Here is a 22,555-nt window from a genome sequence, read left to right on the forward strand (position 1 = left end):
TGTAATTTTTCTACTGATGTTTTATCCCAATTTTTAAAATTTAGTACTGGTCCCCAAATTTCACATCCATATAAAAGATTTGGTTTTATTATTGAATTATATAATTTTATCCAGGTTTTAATGGGTAATTTTAAGTGTCCACATCATGACTTTATAGCATAGAAAGCCCTCCGAGCCTTTTCAGCGAGTGTTTTCACAGCCAGACCGAAGCGTCCCGAAGCGCTGATGTCGATGCCCAGATAGCTGTAGCTAGAGCTGTGCTGCAGGACCTGGCCTTTATACAGGAACTGGTGTTTGTGTCCCTGAGATCTGGCTTTCTTCTGGAACACCATGACTCTGGTCAGGGCCCAGTCGTGACAGTATTGTTCCAGCAGGGACAGGCTCTGCTGAAGGCCCTCAGGTGTGCGGGACAGCAGGACCAGGTCATCCGCATACAGCAGACATCTGACCTCTGACCCCTGTAGAGTGAGGCCAGGCGCAGTAGAGCTCTCCAGCGCTGACTGTCTCTCTGTCTGACTGTATGTCTGTCTCTCTGTCTCTCTGTCTGTCTGTCTGTCTGTCTGTCTCTCTCTCTGTCTCTCTGTCTGTCTGTCTGTCTGTCTGTCTCTCTCTCTGTCTCTCTGTCTGTCTGTCTGTCTGTCTGTTTGTCTGTCTGTCTGTTGAGTTCAGTGAATTAACAGTTATTTATCTGTAGCTTCAGTGTTTCTGATGCTCATGTCTGTCTTGTCACAGATCACCCAGCTGAAGATTGCTTGCAACCCCTTCGCGAAAGGCTTTCGTGCAGCAGACTCTGAAAACAGGTGAACAATTTTAGAGCACTATACCAGAGTCTGTAAGTCCTGAGATCAAACCTGACTGTAGCTGTTTCTGGCTGAATGAAGGACCATCACCTTCAACTTAACCTTGCTAAGATAGAACCGCTCGTGGTCTCAGCCAACCCAGCAAACCCATCACTTCATCACAACTTCTCTATCCAGCTATTCATCAACCATAACTCCTTTCAGGACAACCAGGAACCATGGAGTTGTGATGGATCATCAGTTAAGCTTCACAGCCCATATTGGTACAACATCCCTGTCTTGTAGATTCGCCTTATACAACATTAGGAAGATTAGACCCTTCCTGTCAGAGCAAGCCACCCAACGTCTTGTCCAAGCTCTTGTTCTCTCCAGGCTGGATTATTGTCTTCCTGCATCTACTATCAAGCCTCTACAAAGCCCCTTTCACACTGCCATTCCGGCAAATACAGGGGTAAAGTGTTCCTGTAATTGTTCCCTGGTCGCTAGATTTTGCACTTTCACACTGCAAGTGATGACCCGGTATATGTGCGTGCTTTCACACACAACCCTTGAAGATCCCGTAACGACACGTGACATCAGCGCGTGACGTGTAATGTACGAGTCGACAACGCTTGGCACGTTATACTTTAACTGAAGCAAGCAAACGATCTCTGCGTCAGCGCGGAAAGTGAGGAACTAACTGATCTCTGCTTCATTACAGTTTGCACATATGTTTTCGTCGCGAATGTTGATCTTCCTTCAAAACAGCCGGTAAAAGAGTCGCGCGATAACGCGCGCCATCACTTCGATACGGAATTAGATCTGGCTTTTGTTCACACAGCGCTCGTTCCGGATCGATTACCGCAATGTTACTAGGTCCCCGACCCGGGTTCAGTTCGTTAATCAATTCCGGGACGTGGTTGCTTTCACACAGAAGGCGACCAGGCAATGTTACGGGAATATTGCGGGTCTGATGTGCAGTGTGAAAGGGGCTCAAGTGATCCAGAATGCTGCAGTAAGAGTGGTCTTCAACAAGCTGAAAAAAAGCTCACATTACTCCTCTCCTCATAAGGTAACAGTGACTAACAGCAGCTGCTCGCATCAAATTCAAAGTACTGATGTTTGTCAACAAGACGACGATGGCACGGCACCGACATACCTAAACTCACTGGTTCAGACGACTTGTGAACCCTCCAGAAGCTTGTGTTCTGCAAGTGAACGACTCATCATGTTGCCATCCCAAAGAGGAATGAAGTCTCACATTGACTTTCTCCTGGACTGTCCCCAGCTGCTAGAATGACCTGTCTGTCTCAATTCCAGCAGCTGAGTCTAAAGTCATGTTTCCACCACTGGAACCTTACCTAGGAACTAGGGACTTTGGGTTGCTACTCAGTGTGTTTCCACCGCAGGCACCAGGAACTAAATAAAGTTCCGGGTAAAAAAAAAATGCCCCTCAGAAAGTCCCTGCTGGCGAGGTGGTACTTTTTCAGAGTTCCGGAACTTTAGAGGCAGCACTTGGGCGCAAAACATCCTAATTGGTTGAGTTCACGCAGCATTGGTTGAGTTCAACCACCATTTATTCGGATCAACATTTTCAAAATATTACTGTTATTGTGTCATGAATTGTAATTTAAAAGTATTTCAGGCAGAATGTAGTTGTTTAAAACTCAAATCTGTGGTTTATTTTATAAAGACAGTGCTTATTTAAATATGTGTTTCGCCGATCTCGGTGACGGTGAGCTCCACGCGATCAGCAGGAGCCCAGTCCTCATGTATCCGCCGAGAAGCAGCCTCTCCTGGGATAGACCTTCTGTTGTGTGCCGCTGGCTCTGATGTCTCTTTAGTGGTTAAACATAAAATATCATTAATTTTGGGTAAATCTAACAGGTTATCTTTGGTCATTATTCAATTTATCTATATGTCAAAATGAAAATAAAAAGAAGCAATCAATATAATATTTCGTTTCATTGTAATTGCTGTATATACACATATCCCTGAACTAAGCACATTTCTGTGGCTATTATTATTTTAAATTAAAACGAAAGGAGGCAGTATATCCTATTTAATTTTATTGTAATATATACAGTGAAGAAAATTGAGGTGGCCAAGGTGAGCTGACTGATGTTATCAAATACGCTGCTGTTTGACTTATCTTCCCAGTACTTTACACTGCGGTGGAAACACAGAAAGCAACAGGTCTGGGGGGAAATTAGTTCCTGGGGCAAAAAGTTCCTGGTACAATTGTTCTGGGTAATTTCGGTAGAAATGCAGCATAAGGACACATCTTTTTCTTCAACACCTGACCAGTTAATACTAGTACTTACCTATTTTATTCTATTATATGCTATTTTATTATGCTCTATTATATTCTGTGCTATGCTATTCTATATTATTTTATTCTATTTGCTCTAATTTATTTAAAATTAAAAAACAAAACATCTTGCTGCGTTCTGTACTAGACTAACTGAGACTTGTCACAGCACTTGTATACTGTTGCTCTCTCGTTGATCTGACTGCTTCTATTGTTCTCATTTGTAAGTTACTTTGGATAAAAGCATCTGCTAAATGATAAACTGTATATGTAATGTAACATGCAGCGCTTCTCTATACATGAAATCTGTACTGAATTGTTATTGTGACTTTCTGTACTTGTTATGCTATATCTACAGTAGTTCTCTAATTGTAATGCTTGATTATTCTTCCTCATCTCAGACAGTTAGCTCAGTGTCAGGCAGAATCTGCTGGCCTGTCTTTGCCGTGGAGTGTGTTTGAGGGATCGTCTGCACGTGAAGAGCAGCGGCTACAACACCAACCGCAGCATCACCGTGAGCTCAGACTTACATCTCTAACATTTTGGGGCATATGTAGATGAGTCACGCATCTTTTCATTGCTGAGGCTGATTTCATAGCTAGCATTGCACATATACCAAACAGACTTTTTGAATAATCTGACAACATTACAAGTTGTTGTAAATGATGAACATGAAAACATTTTCTTTGCATTTTTGTTCATGCATTTCAATGCAATTTTGCACAATATGACTTTAACTGTCTTTGTTGTTGAGAAGCCAGAATGTTAATGGACACGTCAGACTCTTTATTTCTGCCTCTGCTTCTCTCTGTTCTTCAGGCCGATCAAACGTTCATGATCCAGCCCTACAGACAGCGATGACCGAGGTGGCGCTCTCGTACGGAGCAGGGATGGACCGCAGGGACACAGGGTCTCAGGGCCATTTCTACAGCGCTCCTGTGCTCCTCACGGTGCCCTGCCAGTGGGACGGTCCGAGCAGAGCAGACAGAAGCCTGACCGGATAACCCTGCCCTCAGCCTTCATCAGCCTTACACTCTCAAAATCATGTGCCAGGAAATATAAAAGTGTGCTTCATTTATTCACATCAAATAACTTTACCACCACCAACAATAAAAATAAATTAAAACCAGTAAATAGATTAACTGAAATGGTCAGGCCCACTAGAAGTAGCTCCTCATGATAACAATGTGTTTACAGATTAGATTTATTACATTATACTTTAATCAAAATACAGGCTGTGTTCTGTGAACTGTATAACTGTGTTCATATTCATGTTTACAGACTACCATGCACATTTATGTTTCTAATATTGATAATATAAGATGTTTAGAAGAAGTACTAACATATGCATATGGATTATGGATTGTTTTTGGAAGGGAACATTTTGATTTAGCATTGCCCTTTTTTTTAATATATATATATATATATATATATATATATATATATATATATATATATATATATCTGTGTGTGTGTGTGTGTGTGTGTGTGTGTGTGTGTGTGTGTTTCACAGACATGTAATCACAATTACTTAACACTAAAGATGATTCAATAAAAATAAAATGTCTCCCTTCTTTTTACTCATGCAAGGATCTTGCAATAGCAGTAAAATACTGTGGTAAATGACCATGGTGTTCCTTCAGCTCAAAGCATTGTGGTATTTCCAGCTGATAGTCTCACTGTGCCATGATACCAGTAGCAATGCTGAGGCACAAAAAAACACAAAGACACAATTCAAGAATATAAATATGTTACCAATGTTACACTGTTATGCAGTACAGGAGGAAAATGGTCAGATGAATGAACTCCAAGCCCCATGATGCATCACTCCAGTGTGTGTGTGTGTGTGTGTGTGTGTGTGTGTGTGCGTGTGTGTGTGTGTGTGGAGTCCGCTCAGTGAGAATCTGATTCATTTAGCGAATCGACTCGTTTGGGCGTTTCGTTTCAATAAAATGATTCACCACGGTACATAAATATTTAGCTAAATATCGATGTATTTTTTTATTAAATAATTAATTAATTATATGGTACACCTGCTGCGTGTAATGTGGGTCCACCTAACATTTTTTATTTTATATTAAACCACTACAATGTTTTATTTTTTCAGTCGAGTGGTTCATTCGCTCAGTCAGAAGTATTCAATAGAATAGATTCAGATGAATGATTGGTTCAGGAGTCGGATGCGGGGATGAGGAGGAGGAGGCAGGAGCGCTTTGAGGACACAGAGATGCGGATTATGGAGGCTCGTGATGTGAAATGATCAAAGCGCTAATAGACGAGCTCATCTCGATGCACACATTCAACGACAGCACTCTTCACATCTGCATCTATATCAACAGAACGATCTTCTCTTTTTAACAGGACATTTCTTAAAGAGCGTTCGGGAAGCTTTTTGGCTGCTGTATTTCCATATAGAAATTCTCATAAACATGAATGAGGTAAGCGGGAAACGGCGACGATTGTGAAAGCGGAGGATGGAGAGAGCGAAGGACCATAAACCTGATCGTGGATGTGCTTGAGTGCTCGCAAAGGTTCGGATTCTGCGCTTTCTGTGCGTTATGACGCCATAACAGACCTCGCACACCGCCTTCTGAAGGAAACACACCGATCTGGAGCTTGGGAAGATGAGGCTTCTGCTTCTGTGTTCGTGGGCATTCCTGTCGCTTCTGCCAGTGACCTCCTCAGAGCTGCTCCGCGTCCCCCTGCGGCAGGGGCCCCTCTCACAGACCGCGGCCCCCAGGGGCCCCTCGAGGTCCGCCCGCACGCGCAGAGCGGCCAGTGGGATGAGTGTTGTGAACATGATTGACAACCTTCGCGGAAAGTCGGGCCAAGGGTATTACATTGAAATGTCTGTGGGCACCCCGGCGCAGAAGGTGAGGGCGAGCAGAGTCAGGGCTGAGGACAGCTCATCTGTTCACATTTTGGATTTATTTAAATTAGAACCTGTTATTTTATTTTATTTTATTTTGTAATGATTGTACAAACATTTACATATTACCTAAAATAACGAAGAAAAATAATATTTCAACTTTATTCCCATTATTCATTATTTTCTGCGTTGTTTAGATCTTTGTGCTGACAGAAATATTGTCTGTTAGTGGTGTTAGTAGTGTGTTCATGTGTATACAGCTACACTGTCTCAGAATAACACACTACTGTTGTCCACTACATATACTGTACACCACTACAGACTTACATGCAACCTTTTTGATATAAGAAACATGTACAAATAATAATCATTCTATTAAAAAGTTTTCTTAAATCATGCATTTCTGGGAATCGAACCCGTGACCTTGGCATTGATAGTGTTGTGCTTTAGCCACAGGAAAACTAGATTTAACTTCTGATAAAGTGAGACAATCACCTTTGTTTCCGGCAGCGGCAGATCTCTGCTGAGCTAGTATCATCACTATCACTTTTCTGCAGTTGTTACAGTTGTCTCTTGTCTAGTGCTGGTGTGGAAGGAAATGAATGTGTTTTTGCACAGCAAACATGACTGCGGGTCAGTGAGGTCACACAGTGTTTGAGGAAGAGGAAGGCCTGGGGTTTAGAGGTCACTGGAGGAATGAGATGAGAGCAGTCTCTACAGATTCAGTGAGCAGAGATAACAGGAAGCTCACAGGACAAATCAATGACACGAGAAGTGAAACACAGGTGAAGAGAAGGAGACGCACGGTATCTAAAGCACTGCTGAATCTAAAACATTTGTCTAATAGCTTTAATGTGGAGAGGTAGAGATGAGTTTGGAAAGACTCAGTATGTGTGAACAGCATCAGCTGTTAAAAAACTTCCTTTAGCTGATGTTGAGCGCAGAGCGACTGATGACATTGTTATAGAGTCTAATGAAGGCAAGTGACGGAGTTAACTTCCTCAGCAAGAATCTCAAGATATTCATGATCCTTTATCAAAGCTGCCTGTCACTGTGGACACGTTAACTGTCTGATCTCATTTCAGAATGACTGATTACATGGTCTGTCTATCTGCTAAAGCATGCTGGATCTCAGCGGTCCAGAGATGTCTGGCAGCTGTGTGTTGTTCTCAGGTTTCCCCCCTCGTCTCGCTCTGTCTCTCTCGCTCAGTGTGTATCACGTTCTGCTCAGTCAGGCAGTCTAACACTGAGACAGCAGCCGCTCACAGGAGACGGATCAGTAATGCATCTGATTCTCCAGCACCTCTTCACACACACACACAACACCCAGCAGATCACAGCTGTAGTCAGCTGAAGACGGAGCCACATCTACAGACTCACATCTAGAGACCACACAATCAGACCCTGGCTACGGCCAGCACCACTCATGATCTCTGCAGTTATTCAGACAACCCTGAAGCTACAGTGTGTTCTTTGTGTTCCAGCTGAACATCCTGGTGGACACGGGCAGCAGTAATTTTGCAGTAGGCGCAGCTGCTCACCCGTTCCTCCACAGATATTACCATCGCTCCCTGTGAGTACTAGCCACCATCACACACACACGGGACATGATGTATGTTACAAGAGTGAGAGTGACGTGTGTGTGTGTGTGTGTGTCTTCAGCTCGTCGTCGTACAGAGATCTGGGCCGTGGTGTGTATGTGCCGTACACACAGGGCCGCTGGGAGGGCGAGCTGGGCACAGACCTGGTGTCCATTCCTCACGGGCTCAACGTGTCTCTGAGGGCCAACATCGCTGCAATCACCCAGTCTGACCGCTTCTTCATCAACGGATCCAACTGGGAGGGCATCCTCGGACTGGCCTACGCCGAGATCGCCAGGGTGATCTTTCTGTAGCGGTCAGAACTTCACAGAGCATGATGAAGAGGCGCTTCTGACCCGGTGTTGTGTCTTTCAGCCGGACGAGACCCTGGAGCCGTTCTTCGACTCTCTGTTGAAGCAGACCAGCGTCCCAGACGTCTTCTCCCTGCAGCTGTGTGGAGCGGGCTTCACCCAGAACTACAGTGCCCGCAGCTCCACTGTAGGGGGCAGTATGGTGAGACTACTGGGGACAAGCTAAAATAGTGGCGGAAATAGTTACCTGACTCCAGTGTCCTAGCATTAACTCTTCTGTCAAACACAAGAAGAGATGTTTCCACACATGCTCTGAATGAGAATCAGACTGCTGAGCCTGAAAAGAAAAGAATATGGCAATATAAATATGATATAAGAAGTCCATATGATTTTTTTCTCAAGGAAATAGTATTTTCTAGTAAAACATAGTTCAATAACCTTCTTTTCTATATGTCATAATATAGTTTACTGTGTGGAGTTAAATAGCTTTAATTAATGTGAAACAGAACATCTTCAGTGGCACACTATAAAAGACTGTGTTGTTGTTCACAGATTATTGGGGGAATCGATCCGTCCCTGTACGTGGGCGAGCTGTGGTACACACCAATCAGACGAGAGTGGTATTATGAGGTCATCATCGTGCGCATCGAGGTCAACGGACAGGACCTTAACATGGACTGCAAGGAAGTGAGAACACCTCTCCTGGTTTGCCATGAAGCAGTTCTTCTACTGAGAGAACCCACTTCACTGATCACAGTTCTCTTCATGCACACGCTGTTTGATGTGTGATGGGCTGCTTCCTAAAACTGACACGCTGTTGCTGTTCTCATGCCTTTTATGAAGAGATTTTAATCATTTACTCAAATCTGATCCAGACAATCTTAAAATATGAAAATCCACAAACTATTATTATATTTGTAGAACATTTATGTATTTTCTCTCTGTAGTTTTCCAGTTGAACAGTTTTATGTATTAGACAGAGGTGCAGTGAAAGCAAAGATTCTCCTTGTTTCTGTCTGTCTCTCAGTATAACTATGATAAAAGTATCGTGGACAGCGGCACCACAAACCTGCGTCTCCCTCGTAAAGTGTTCCAGGCGGCTGTGAAGGCCATCGAAGCAGCTTCATCGGTCGGTTTATATCGTCTGTGTTTTAACATGCTGAACACTCCAGGTTTTCTGGCTCATCTGGCTCTCTCTCTCCCCACAGACGGAACAGTTTCCCTCAGGTTTCTGGCTGGGCGAGCAGCTGGTGTGTTGGCAGGTGGGCACCACACCGTGGCACATCTTCCCTGTCATCTCTCTCTACCTGATGAGTGAAAACACAAACCAGTCTTTCCGCATCTCCATCCTGCCACAGGTACTTCATCTCTGAGTCTGTATGAGTTTGAGTCTCTGATGTGGACACGTCTATATATTTAGTTCATCTAATGAGTGAAATACTTCAAATGAAAGGTACTTTTAGGTTATTTTCTCTTTGTTTGGACATTAAAAACTAATTTAATATAAATATATATCCACTTTTCTATGCTAGCCTGCCAAATGTGAAGACAAAACTCGATATGTAAAAGCTGTCTGCTAAGATGTGCAGTGCCTGTACCAGTGTATCCCACAGTTCAGTGCAGTTCTTGTACATTTACCAGTTACAGTCACGCCACCTTGTGGAGGAATGGGATATGGTTTCTGTACCACCAGACATGATGCAGTCTCTATTCCCTTGAAGGAAGAGATTTGAAACAAAACTTGAACAATATCCACACCAAAAAGAACAAACTTCAGCTCGACTTATAAACTTTATTTTCAAGTCAAGTCTGCCTTATTGTCAATTCTTCCACATATACAGAATGAGCTTTATTGCCAGGTATGTTTACACATACGAGGAATTTGTTTTCGTGACAGAAGCTCCGCAGTACAACAGAATGACAGCGACAGAACATAAAACACATAATAAAAGAATAAAAAATACAAATATGTAGACAGTGAATGACAATATACAAATGACAATTGTAGGCAGGTATATTACAAAGTGAAGTTATGTATGTACATATATATTGTGTGCAAAATTTAAGTGTATACTAAGTATGTGTGTTAGATAAATAAAGTGTGTGTGTATATAAATATAAAGTGTAGTGTGTTCGCCATTATTGTCAGCTGTTCATAAGATGGATTGCCTGAGGGAAGAAACTGGTCCTGTGTCTGGTTGTTCTAGTGCTCAGTGCTCTGTAGCGTCGACCAGATGGCAACAGTTCAAAGAGGGAGTGTGCTGGATGTGAGGGGTCCAGAGTGATTTTGACAGCCCTTTTTCTCACTCTGGATAAGTACAGTTCTTGAATAGAAGGGAGAGTTGAACCGATGATTCGCTCAGCAGTCCGGACTACTCTCTGTAGTCTTCTGAGGTCAGATTTAGAAGCTGAGCTGAACCAGACAGTTACTGAAGTGCAGAGGATGGATTCGATGATGGTGGAGTAGAACTGTTTCAGCAGCTCCTGTGGCAGGTTTAACTTCCTCAGCTGGTGAAGGAAGTACAACCTCTGCTGGGCCTTTTTCACAATGGAGTCAATGTGAATGTCCCACTTCAGGTCCTGAGAGATGGTGGTTCCCAGGAACCTGAATGACTCCACTGCAGTCACAGTGCTGTTCATGATGGTGAGTGGGGGGAGTGCAGGGGGGTTTCTCCTGAAGTCCACTATCATCTCCACTGTTTTGAGCGTGTTAAGCTCCAGGTTGTTAAGACTGCACCAGACAGCCAGCTCTTTTACCTCCTGTCTGTAAGCAGACTCGTCACCGTCCTGAATGAGGCCGATGAGTGTTGCATCTGCAAACTTCAGGAGCTTGACAGAGGGGTCCTTAGATGTGCAATCATTAGTGCACAGGGAGAAGAGCAGTGGGCAGAGGACAAAGCCCTGGGGAGCTCCCGTGCTGATTGTACGGGTGCTGGATGTGTATTTTCCCAGCCTCACTAGCTGCTGCCTGTCTGTCAGGAAGCTGTTGATCCACTGACAGATGGAGGTGGGCACGGAGAGCTGATTTAGTTTGGGCAGGAGGAGGTTTGGGATGATCGTGTTGAAGGCCGAGCTGAAGTCCACAAACAGGATCCTCACATAAGTCCCCGGTCTGTCTAGGTGTTGCAGAACATAATGCAGTCCAATGTTTACTGCATCGTCCACAGACCTGTTTGCTCTGTAGGCAAACTGAAGAGGATCCAGCAAGGGTCCAGTGATGTCCTTCAGGTGGCCCAGCACCAGTTTTCCAAATGACTTCATGACTACAGACGTTAGAGCCACAGGCCTGTAGTCATTTAGTCCTGTAATTTTGGGTTTCTTAGGGATGGGGATGATGGTGGAACGTTTGAGGCATGATGGGACTTCGCACAGCTCCAGCGATCTGTTGAAGATCTGTGTGAAGATGGGGGCCAGCTGGTCAGCACAGGATTTCAGACAGGCTGGTGTAACACAATCTGGGCCTGGTGCTTTTTTCCTTTTCTGCTTCCGGAAGACCTGGCGCACCGCATCCTCGCTGATCTGAATTGCAGGTGTGGGGGAGAGGGGGGATGCAGGAGGTGAGAATGGTGAGAGTGCTTGATTGGAGAGGTGTTCAGGATGGGTTGCAGGAGCTGTTAATGGTGTGAACGGTAGTTTGGAGAGGCATTCAGGGCTGGTTGCAGGAGTTGTGAAGGGTGTGAATGGTTGTGTGGGGAGGCGTTCAGGGCAGGTGATGGGTGTTCTTTCAAACCTGCAGTAAAACTCGTTCAGATCGTCTGTCAGTCGTTGATTCTCTACAGTGCTGGGGGGTGGTGTCTTGTAATTGGTGATCTTCTTTAGACTTTTCCACACTGATGCGGAGTCGTTGGAAGTGAACTGAGTCCTTATTTTTTCAGAATAATTCCTCTTTGCCACTTTGATCTCCTTTTCCAATGTGTATTTAGCCTGTTTATACAAGACATTGTCCCCCTTCACGTAAGCATCTTCTTTGGCCTGACGGAGCTGTCTGAGTTTTGCAGTGAACCACGGTTTGTCATTATTGTAAATTAGTTGAGTCTTTGTAGGAATACACATATCCTCACAGAAACTGATATATGATGTTACGGTCTCTGTGAGTTCATCCAGATCGGTGGCAGCAGCTTCAAAAACACTCCAATCAGTGAGGTCAAAACAAGATTGTAAATCCTGCTCCGCTTCATTAGTCCATCTTTTTACAGTCCTTGATACAGGTTTAGCTGATTTTAGTTTCTGCCTGTAGGACGGTATAAGATGAACCAGAAGGTGATCAGAACGTCCCAAAGCTGCTCGTGGAACAGAGTGATATGCATCCTTTATTGTGGTGTAACAGTGATCCAATATATTACTGTCTCTTGTGGGACATGTAACATGCTGTCTGTATTTTGGCAGTTCACGGGAGAGATTGGCTTTATTAAAGTCCCCGAGAATGATTAAAACAGAGTCCGGGTGTTGTTGTTCTGTCTCTGTGATCTGATCAGCGAGTTTCTGTAAAGCTGAGCTCACATGCGCTTGAGGATGGATGTAAACACTAACCAGAATGAACGAGTGAAACTCCCGCGGCGAATAGAACGGCTTGCAGTTAATGAAGAGTGTTTCGAGATTTGAGCAGCACGTCTTCTTTAACACAGTTACATCTGTACACCACCGTTCATTGATGTAAAAGCATGTCCCGCCGCCGCGCGATTTCCCAGTTGATTCTGATTCACGATCTGCTCTAAACAGCTGAAAGCCCGGCAGATGGAGCGCGCTGTCCGGTATGGCATCATTCAGCCAGGTTTCCGTGAAACACAGAGCAGCAGAGTGTGTGAAATCCTTATTTGTCCGAGAAAGCAGAAGGAGTTCGTCCGTTTTGTTGGGTAGAGAGCAGAGATTTGCCAGATGGATGCTAGGCAACGGGGTTCGAAATCCGCGCTTCCTGAGTCTGACGAGCGCTCCCGCTCGCTTCCCCCGTCTGCGCGTCCTGAAGCGCTTGATCAGCGCCGCCGCTCCTCCGATAACAACGTTCACTAAAACATCTGAATAATTGAAATCCGGAAAAACATCTTGTGGTGCGTTCTGCCGAATGTTCAACAGTTCTTCCCTGGTGAAACTGATGGCAGGAATATAACTAAAGACAGGACAAACTAACAAAAACACAAAAACATATGCAGAGCTCGTCACGGAGGCAGCAATCCTGTATCGGCGCCAGCGTAGAGCACATACTGTCACAAGTTTGTAACGTTTTTTCTTTATTTTGTCATGTGTCCTGTTCCTGTCCTCAGTTATATTAGTTCCAGGTGTTCTCCGTTTAGTTAATTTGGTTCCAGCTGTGTGTCATTAATTATTTAATCTCTTCCCAGGTGTGTCCCATTGTGTCATGTGTTTAAATAGTGTTCCCTGTGTTGAGTTCTCCGTCTTCTATAGGAAGAACTACTCCAGTGGAGAGGGTTTGGGGCATGATAAAGAAAATGAAAGGGAGTGGAAAAGAATATGATTATCCGGGATTGATTAAAGGTCAAAATGTTATCACTAATAGTAATGGCAAATCAGAGATCATGGCTAAGACATTTAGTAAGGTACATAGTAATGAAAACCTTAGTCGACAGGATAAGAGGGCAAGAGCAGAAACAGTTGGAAATTATCGACAAGAATTGGAAAATACAGATATGATAGGAGGGGTGTTGAATGAATTATTCACAATAACTGAACTTAATAATGCATTAAGGAAATTAGGTAAATCGTCTGCGGGTGGGGGGGGGGGGATTTGTAATTCTATGTTGGAGAACTTAACTGATAAAGGAAAGGAAGTGTTAATGTGTCTTTACTATAAGGTTTGGACAGAGGGAATAATTCCAAGAGGATGGAAAGAATCAATAATTATCCCAATTAAAAAACCTGGGAAAGATCCACAGATTCCTAGCAGCTACAGGCCAATAGCACTTACATCCCAAATGGGGAAAACCATGGAAAGAATAATAAATGACAGGCTTGTATATTCAGTTGAGACAAAAGGATTGATACAAAATTATCAGAGTGGTTTTAGAAGAGGCAGAGGTACCATGGATCCTTTAGTATATTTAGAGGATGCAATAAGATGAGCTCAAGTAAATAAGGAAGCAGTGGTGGCTGTCTTTTTTGATATTGAGAAAGCATATGACATGATGTGGAAGGAAGGTTCTTTTAGAATTTAAGGAATTCTTGTCAGGTAGAACAATAATGGTGAAGATAAAAGGAGTGATAAGTGAGCGACATCAGGTAGAAAATGGTATTCCGCAGGGGAGTATCAGATCTTTATTGTTTAACATTATGATAAATGATATTTTTATGGAGGTGGAGAATCTTGTGGATGTGGCATTGTTTGCAGATGATGGTGCATTATGGAAGAGAGGGAGAAATGTTGGTTTTGTAGTGAGTGATACAGCAAGCAGTGGATGTAGTGGATAAGTGGTCCATTAGATGGGGTTTTAGGATATCAATTGATAAAACTAAAACAATGTGTTTCTCAAAAAAGAAATTAACTGATGATATAAAAATAAAATGGTCAACTAATGAAGTGGAAAGGGTTGATACATTTAAATACCTGGGCATATGGTTTGATCAAAGATTAACATGGGCAGTGCATATACAAAAAATAATTGATAAATGCAAGAAAACTATAAATGTAATGAGATGTCTATGTGGAGTTGATTGGGGAGCTAGTAGATCTGCAATGAGAACAATTTACACAGGTTTGATAAGGTCAGTATTAGATTATGGAAGCATAATATATGGGTCTGCAGCCAAAAATTGGTTGAGTAAGTTGTATGTGATACAAAATCAAGCATTAAGATTGTGTTGTGGTGCTGTCAAAACTACACCAGTGTCAGCTATCCAGGTGGAGATGGGAGAAATGCCTCTTCACCTTAGAAGAGATCAGCTGGCCATTGTGTATTGGGCAAACTTGAGGGGTCATGATGGAAATCATATGAGTCAATCAGTTTTGAAGCAATGCCAAGAGCGTGGAAATGATAAGGGAAATGAGATGGGGTTCAATGATCTTAAAGTAAGTACTACTGTACCTTTCCCAGTTGCTCCACAGTGGGAATATAAAGAAATGGCTATTGATTTGGGGTTGTTAGAAGAAAAGCAAGGAAATGGTATGGACAAGTATGGGGTGCAGAGATATTTAATGGAGAGGTATAGAGAGGATGTAAGTATATATACAGATGCATCTAAACAGAGTGATACAAGAATGGGGGTAGCATATGTCATCCCAAAATTAAAAGTAGAAGTAGGTAAAAGAATCAGTGATGATTTGGCAGTTTATACAGCGGAGTTGGTCGCTGTGTGGCTAGCTCTGCTGTGGGTGGAAGGTAATAGGCCAGGGAATACAATACAAGATAACTCTTATATGGGTACCAGCTCATATAGGAGTCGTAGGAAACGAGTTGGCAGACAAATGTGCTAAGAAAGCAGCTGGAAATGCCAATGTAGATATTGAGGTTAATTATAGCAAAGCAGAAATTAAGAGTATAGTTAAAAACATTGTTAAGAGCAAATGGCAAACATTATGGGACAATGGGCAGACTGGAAGACAGTTCTATAATATCCAGAATAAAGTGGGAAAGGGCAGAAATATGAACAGAAGTAAGGAGGAGGAGGATGTGTTGTCAAGAATGAGCTATGGACACACAAGATTAAATACAACTTTGGTAATAATAAAGAAACATAATGATAGCAATGTGAATTATGTGAATGTCCAGAGTCTGTAGAGCATGTTATACTTCATTGTCCTAAATATCAGGAAGAAAGACAAAGATTAAGATCACAATTAAAAAGAAAACAGTTAAGATTAAATTTAGAAGAACTCCTACAAAGAAGCTCAGGTGAAATATGTTTTAAATATATATTTAGTTTCCTAAGGAATACAGGACTAATTAAAAGAATTTAGGGGATGTTTTTCTTTTTTAAAGGAGCATTGCATAGGTTCTGAAACTTCTAACCGTTGCTGACACCAGTGGCCGTTAGAGGAACTGCAGCCAGTGTCATGCTCGTTCTCAGTGCGCAGAGTAGCACACTCTTTTTTTACTTCGAAGAGTGTCCGTGGGTGTCTGAATTGTGCTGGAGGCTGGTCGCTTCTTTCCATCCGCAGAGTCCATTTGAAACACTATTGCCGCTGCTTACTATAATGGCTGGCACGTACGGTTGTAAGCCCAAGTAGACGAGAACGTGCATGACGTCACATTTTGTGAATTTTCGCGCCAATTCGGGCCCGACTCCTCCACAAACAATTGAGCCTACAGGCTGATAGAGGCAACCGTGGTGGACAGTCCAGGTGTCATTCTTTTTTTTACATCATGGTTGGCTCATACATGTACAAATGAGAACTCTTATCTTAAAGATTTTTTAAGTAAAAACCTCCACATAGCTCCTTTAATTGGAAAATTTAGAATCCAGTACCACACCCCAGTCCAGCAGGTGGCGGTAAAGTTAGTTGCCAACCGCCAAAAAATTGAAAGAAGAAGAGTTCTCTGTCTGCTGTTAAATGTCTTTTAGTTCCTGTGTATAATTCATTTCTGTTTTGTTGCTCAAAGCGAGTGAAGAAGGTGTTCAGCTCGTCCACCACAGGTCCGTGGTGGGGGCTTGTAGTCCGTAATGGTCTGTATCCCCTGCCACAGGCTCCTAGTGTCTCTGCTGTTGCTGAACTGATGAGCTATCCTCCTGGAGTGCTGTCTCTTAGCCTCTCTGATGCCGCGGGACAGGTTGGCCCTAGCTGCTCTCAGGCCCACCTCATCTCCAGCTCTCAAGGCAGCGTTACACATCTTCAGGAGTCTGTAGACCTCCCCTGTCATCAGATTCTGATTGGCCCGGACAGTGATGGTCTTTGTGACTGTTACATCATCAATACACTGTATGCAGGCATAAGCATGACAGTGATGTGGTCTGAGGCTGGGGTCTTGTAAACTCCTCTCTGTGTGGTGTAAACAGTCCAGAGTGTTGTTACCCTGTGTTGGAAAGTCAGTGTGTTAAAGATGAGAAAAGCTTGAGGGTGGGCTGTCTGCTGCTTACTGATGTGCTAGTACAGTTCATTTAGTACATCATTCCTGTTGTAGTTGTAGTTGTTCGGAGGAATGTAAACAGCAACGAGCAGTATGGCTGTGTATTCCCCCGATAGATAGAACTTTTAAATTGTTTAGTCTTGTCTCCATTGGCAACAAGCACGATTTGTGTTAATTGCAAGTGTCACAGGTAGCAGAGAGTGCAAGTAGTGATTGCAAGTGTCATTGTAAATTAGTTTATTTTTTTTCTTGTCCTGGCTGGCTACTGTTAAAAAATGTTGGGAAATTCAAACAAAAAGTAAAAAAAAAAAATCTATAAAATAAAAAATAAAGACTGCAAGTGGCGTCACTAGCGGAAGCGCAAGTGTCTGAGAGTGCAAGTGCAAGACTGCAGCCAGACCCTCTTGCTTAATGTCCTCATGATCATGTGTGTGACTCTAATGATCATGTGTTTGTGTTCTGGTTTGTGACTCGTGTGTAGCTGTGTGTGTGTGTGTGTAGCTGATATCGGTCTGTGTGTGTGTGTGTGTGTGTAGCTGATATCGTTCTGTGTGTGTGTGTGTAGCTGATATCGGTCTGTGTGTGTGTGTGTGTGTGTGTGTGTGTGTAGCTGATATCTGTCTGTGTGTGTGTGTGTGTGCAGCTGATATCGGTCTGTGTGTGTGTGTGTGTGTGTGTGTGTGTGTAGCTGATATCGGTCTGTGTGTGTGTGTGTGTAGCTGATATCGGTCTGTGTGTGTGTGTGTGTGTGTGTGTGTGTAGCTGATATCTGTCTGTGTGTGTGTGTGTGTGTGCAGCTGATATCGGTCTGTGTGTGTGTGTGTGTGTGTGTGTGTGTGTAGCTGATATCGGTCTGTGTGTGTGTGTGTGTGTAGCTGATATCGGTCTGTGTGTGTGTGTGTGTGTGTAGCTGATATCGGTCTGTGTGTGTGTGTGTGTGTGTGTGTGTGTAGCTGATATCGGTCTGTGTGTGTGTGTGTGTGTGTGTGTGTGTAGCTGATATCGGTCTGTGTGTGTGTGTGTAGCTGATATCGGTCTGTGTGTGTGTGTGTGTGTGTGTATCTGATATCGGTCTGTGTGTGTGTGTGTGTGTGTGTAGCTGATATCGGTCTGTGTGTGTGTGTGTAGCTGATATCGGTCTGTGTGTGTGTGTGTGTGTGTGTAGCTGATATCGGTCTGTGTGTGTGTGTGTGTGTAGCTGATATCGGTCTGTGTGTGTGTGTGTGTGTGTAGTTGATATCGGTCTGTTTGTGTGTGTGTAGCTGATATCGGTCTGTGTGTGTGTGTGTAGCTGATATCGGTCTGTGTGTGTGTGTGTAGCTGATATCGGTCTGTGTGTGTGTGTGTAGATGATATCGGTCTGTGTGTGTGTGTGTGTAGCTGATATCGGTCTGTGTGTGTGTGTGTGTGTAGCTGATATCGGTCTGTGTGTGTGTGTGTGTGTGTGTGTGTGTGTGTGTGTGTAGCTAATATCGGTCTGTGTGTGTGTGTGTAGCTGATATCGGTCTGTGTGTGTGTGTGTGTGTGTGTGTGTGTAGCTGATATCGGTCTGTGTGTGTGTGTGTGTAGCTGATATCGGTCTGTGTGTGCTCTCTCTGCAGCAGTATCTGAGGCCGGTGGAGGACGTGGCCTCGGCTCAGGAGGACTGTTATAAATTCGCTGTGTCTCAGTCCAGTACTGGGACGGTGATGGGTGCCGTCATCATGGAGGGCTTCTATGTGGTGTTTGACCGAGAGCACAAACGCATCGGCTTCGCGGTCAGCACGTGTCACGGTGAGAGAAACTTCCAGTGGCCTCAGATGGTTTCAGGACAGCTACACAATCAGATTGTGTTTGTTCCTTTCTCCCAAATGAATAGATGATGATTCACAAATAAATGTGAAGAAATTCAGAAAAACATATTCACAGATAAACAGAGGGAGATCCATAAAAACATGATAGAGTTTCACTAAAATATATTAAATTGAAAAATAATCAAATGAGATTTGCAAATTAAAAAGCATATCCACAAATAAGTTTTTAATGTCACAAACACAACTATGCCTGCATGAAGATGAATACTCCAGTGTCCAGTGTAGACAGTATCACTGGTAATAATGTGCTCTCTTTAGTTGTGACGTGTTGTGTCACAACTAAATCGGTGAATGATCAGAAGTTGTGTATATTCTTTCCTGATTCATCCATATTCGATTGATTGTAAAGAAATCATGATTAGTAATAGTGAGACTTGTACTTTTTGGGGCCACTGTATTTAATGTGGTTTAATATTCATTGGAATTAATGTTGTGTTTCATCTGCAACAACACCAGTCATAAATACTACATTCTGGAGTTAGGCTGTTTGTTCAGAGGGACGCTCATTCATTCTCATAACTACAATACATTACCATAACTCTAACAACAACAAAACGTCAATGTCATGCAGATTAAAAAACACAGTCTGCATCCAGACATCCAGGATGTTTTATTAGACTAATGAGAATGATATCATCATTGAGACTCGTGATTGAGATGTCACCCACCTCATTTATTTGTTGATTCTCCTGTTCTCCAGTCCACGATGAGTTCCGCACCGCTGCAGTGGAGGGACCCTTCCATGGCCTGGACCTCGAGGACTGTGGCTACAACGTCCCTCAGACTGACGAGTCCACATTAATGACCATCGCCTACATTATGGCAGGCATCTGTGCCCTGTTTATGCTGCCTCTGTGCCTCATGGTCTGTCAGTGGCGCTTTACACGCTGCCTTCATCCGCTGGGCGCTGGAGATTTCTCTGATGACATCTCCCTCCTGAAGTGAGCCAGATCTAAACAGAATGATTTCAGTGCTGGTAAAGCCGGCCATCCTCAAGGGTCTCAAAGAAGGGGAACTGATGATGTAGATGAGATAATTCTAACTATATACGTTATAATAGTGCATATGCACACACACACACACACACACATACACACACCCTAATGGGTTTCCCACCTTGGAGGATTTCGTACCCTCTTACCCTTTTTGAGTACATGTGATATGTGAATGATCCTTTATCTTGCAGAATTAATTGTGGATTGCTGTCCTGGGACTGTTCAAGTAACGTTCTGTAAACTATGTGAGTGGGTGTGTCTGTGTTTGAGAGTTAGAGAGAGTTTGATCACTATATCAAGACGTCATATTCTATAGTCATCAATACTGACTGATTTTCAAAATGAATATGGGCTATATAACGAAGTACTGCGTGAGTCACTGTCTATGACATAGCAGTCCACCAAAATACCATAAAGAGCTCATATTACTGTTAAATACTAAGACAACATGATCTTCAGACTCTATTAGTTGAAAGCTTACAGTTAATAAACCTATATGATTTGAATAATAATGAATGTCAGTGGGAGAGAACATGTCCAGTCATATCTTACCCCAAAATCTAAAGGAAACAATAAAAAAATTATTTAAACATGAAGCCTATTTTTAGGTCCAAGAGTTGTTGTTTTTTCCCCATTATTTTAATGGCAATTTTAGTAAAATTTTCTTTCAAATGTTCATTACCTCAATGCAAATTAATAAATAAATTATTATTATTATTATTATTATTATTATATTTAGTTTATTTTTTAAACTTTTTAATTTATGCAGCAAATTTTCTTTATGCAAATAAAAAAGTACACAGCAAAATAATCTGAGTGAAATTAACTCTGCTGGGAGTACATGTGAGACCACACTCAAGAGTGTGAAAGTGTTAAAATGGGAGTGTTAAATTAACACTGAAGCAGAGTTAAAGTTAATGAGATAATTAAGTGATTAACTGAGTGATGATTGACCATTATTGACGAGACCTGATGTTAACATGCAGAATCAACAGAGATGAAAATCACTATTTGTACTTGATGTTTGCACGTCTAACTGAAAGACTCTTTTGAAAGATTCTTGAACAAACAACTTTTAAGAAATTCTTCATATAGTATTTAAAATGCTGGAAATACTTTGCTGAAGAATCATAGGGCTGCAATAATCAACAATGTAACTTTAACTCGGTAATTCAGTAATTACAATAGTCTTTGCTTGCCCATCAGCTTTATAACTCAGTTATAACAGCCAATTAAAATCTGACTTTAACATTTTAGGGGTCAAGATCCCAGCTAAAGCAAACACTGACCACTATAATGGTGACACCATAAAAATTGTGATTTTCATCTTCGTTGATTCTGCATGTTAACATCAGGTCTCGTCAATAATGGTCAATCATCCCTCAATTTATCAGTTAATTATCTCATTAACTTTAACTCTGCTTCAGTGTTAATTTAACACTCCTATTTTAACACTTTCACACTCTTGAGTGTGGTCTCACATGTACTCCCAGCAGAGTTAATTTCACTCTGGATTTTTTTGCTGTTTAATTTCAAAATATTATTTTTCATTTATTGATTTATTATATTATTTTGCAGTCAGATGTTACCTGGAAACGTTTTCTAGAGATTTATTCTAGAACAGTCATATGTAAATTATGTAATAATAATTATAATAATTCGTTAGATTTATATAGCACTTTTCCAGGCACTCAAAGCGCTTTCCATTGTCAGGGGTTATCTCCTCATCCACCACCAGTGTGTAACAATTATTCATCAGCTTTTGTATAATTTCTCTGGACACATACTGGATATAAAATGATGACTTCATATTGCAAATATGATTGCACACACACACACACAACCCAACATTAAATGCACCTGTACAATTGCTGCCTAACCTTTTGCATATAATAACTCACATTAGGAAAAGCACACACTCATGCATCATCTTAACAAAACCTTCAGATTAAGCCAGAACAAAGCAGGTTCCTACCGCTAACTAGTTTGATGTGTTAATGAAAATCTAAAATGGCTGTTCTTACATTTAATAAGGTGCGTAATAGACCAATGTGTATATTTATTGGTGACTATGTGATTGATTATTGTTTATTTGGATCCCCATTAGTTTCCATAAAGTGGTTGCTAATCTTCCTGGGGTCCACAAAACTGTACAAAATAACTAAAATCATACCAATAATTAAGATAAGAACAAAAAATAAAATTACACTAATCACATCACAAAACTACACCCATAGACCTCAGTAGTAGCAGCACATAACACATCCATCTAAATATGTATAAGCATATCTCCACATTTTCTGCAAAAGATAAATTTGCATCTACTCTTTTGTATATTTATGGGAACCATTTTCCAAAAACAACAAATCTTTTTCATCAAATTTGTTGATGGACATGGTAAAGAGAGTTGAGCCTTACTTGACATGTTTCATAATCATGCCAAAAACCCACATTTACAAGCTTTTCAAATAAATAAAAAAACATGGTGTTTGATACTTTATGAAAATATACCAGTAGTCATCAATGTAAATTTGTCTTTCACTAACAGCCATGAAACGTTTCTATGCATATCAGTAACACTGGCCTGTAATGGATAATAAAGCACTGGCCTGGCCTATTTCTATGAGGAACATGACCATATCATTGGGCAGAACTCAAGATGCAATTAAACTAATGACTGCTTGACATATTTTAATTAAAGATGGAATAAATGCAGAACATTTCCTAGCCACAGCCATACCTTTTCCCTTAATGCTTACTATATGATCAGACCAAGACAGTGTTTTGTGTATTGTACCAGTTTAACACCTCTGGTCCTAACCACCCCACCTCATTCTTTTTCT

The 22,555-nt window shown here is 42.0% G+C and overlaps 2 protein-coding genes across 2 annotated transcripts in view; both read left to right on the forward strand.

Annotated features, from left to right (window-relative positions):
- Positions 1–4,510, forward strand: part of LOC113058251 (T-box transcription factor TBX1-A) — an 11,690-nt gene extending 7,180 nt beyond the window's left edge. Inside the window, exons 6-8 of the mRNA XM_026226005.1 lie at positions 733–800; positions 3,492–3,604; positions 3,910–4,510. Of these exons, the coding sequence (XP_026081790.1) occupies positions 733–800; positions 3,492–3,604; positions 3,910–4,094 (366 nt within the window). The 3' untranslated portion in view covers positions 4,095–4,510. The remainder of the gene's footprint in view (positions 1–732; positions 801–3,491; positions 3,605–3,909) is intronic.
- Positions 4,511–5,273: 763 nt separating this feature from the next.
- On the forward strand, positions 5,274–20,083 carry bace1 (beta-secretase 1). Its single transcript, XM_026226008.1, has 9 exons — positions 5,274–5,963; positions 7,444–7,532; positions 7,622–7,838; positions 7,915–8,052; positions 8,403–8,537; positions 8,878–8,979; positions 9,059–9,208; positions 18,466–18,637; positions 19,418–20,083. The coding sequence occupies exons 1-9, from the start codon at positions 5,715–5,717 to the stop codon at positions 19,660–19,662; spliced, it is 1,497 nt and encodes a 498-aa protein (XP_026081793.1). The 5' UTR covers positions 5,274–5,714; the 3' UTR covers positions 19,663–20,083.
- The last annotated feature ends 2,472 nt before the right edge of the window (positions 20,084–22,555 follow it).

Source organism: Carassius auratus, chromosome 40 (assembly GCF_003368295.1).
Source record: "Carassius auratus strain Wakin chromosome 40, ASM336829v1, whole genome shotgun sequence".
NCBI lineage: Eukaryota > Metazoa > Chordata > Actinopteri > Cypriniformes > Cyprinidae > Carassius > Carassius auratus.

Bases quoted from the DNA above. Each gene is read 5' to 3' on its own strand.
- bace1 (XM_026226008.1), top strand. From the start codon at position 5,715: ATGAGGCTTCTGCTTCTGTGTTCGTGGGCATTCCTGTCGCTTCTGCCA. The intron at 7,839-7,914 runs GTGATCTTTCTG...TGTGTCTTTCAG, and splicing joins CCTACGCCGAGATCGCCAGG to CCGGACGAGACCCTGGAGCC. The intron at 9,209-18,465 runs GTACTTCATCTC...CTCTCTCTGCAG, and splicing joins GCATCTCCATCCTGCCACAG to CAGTATCTGAGGCCGGTGGA.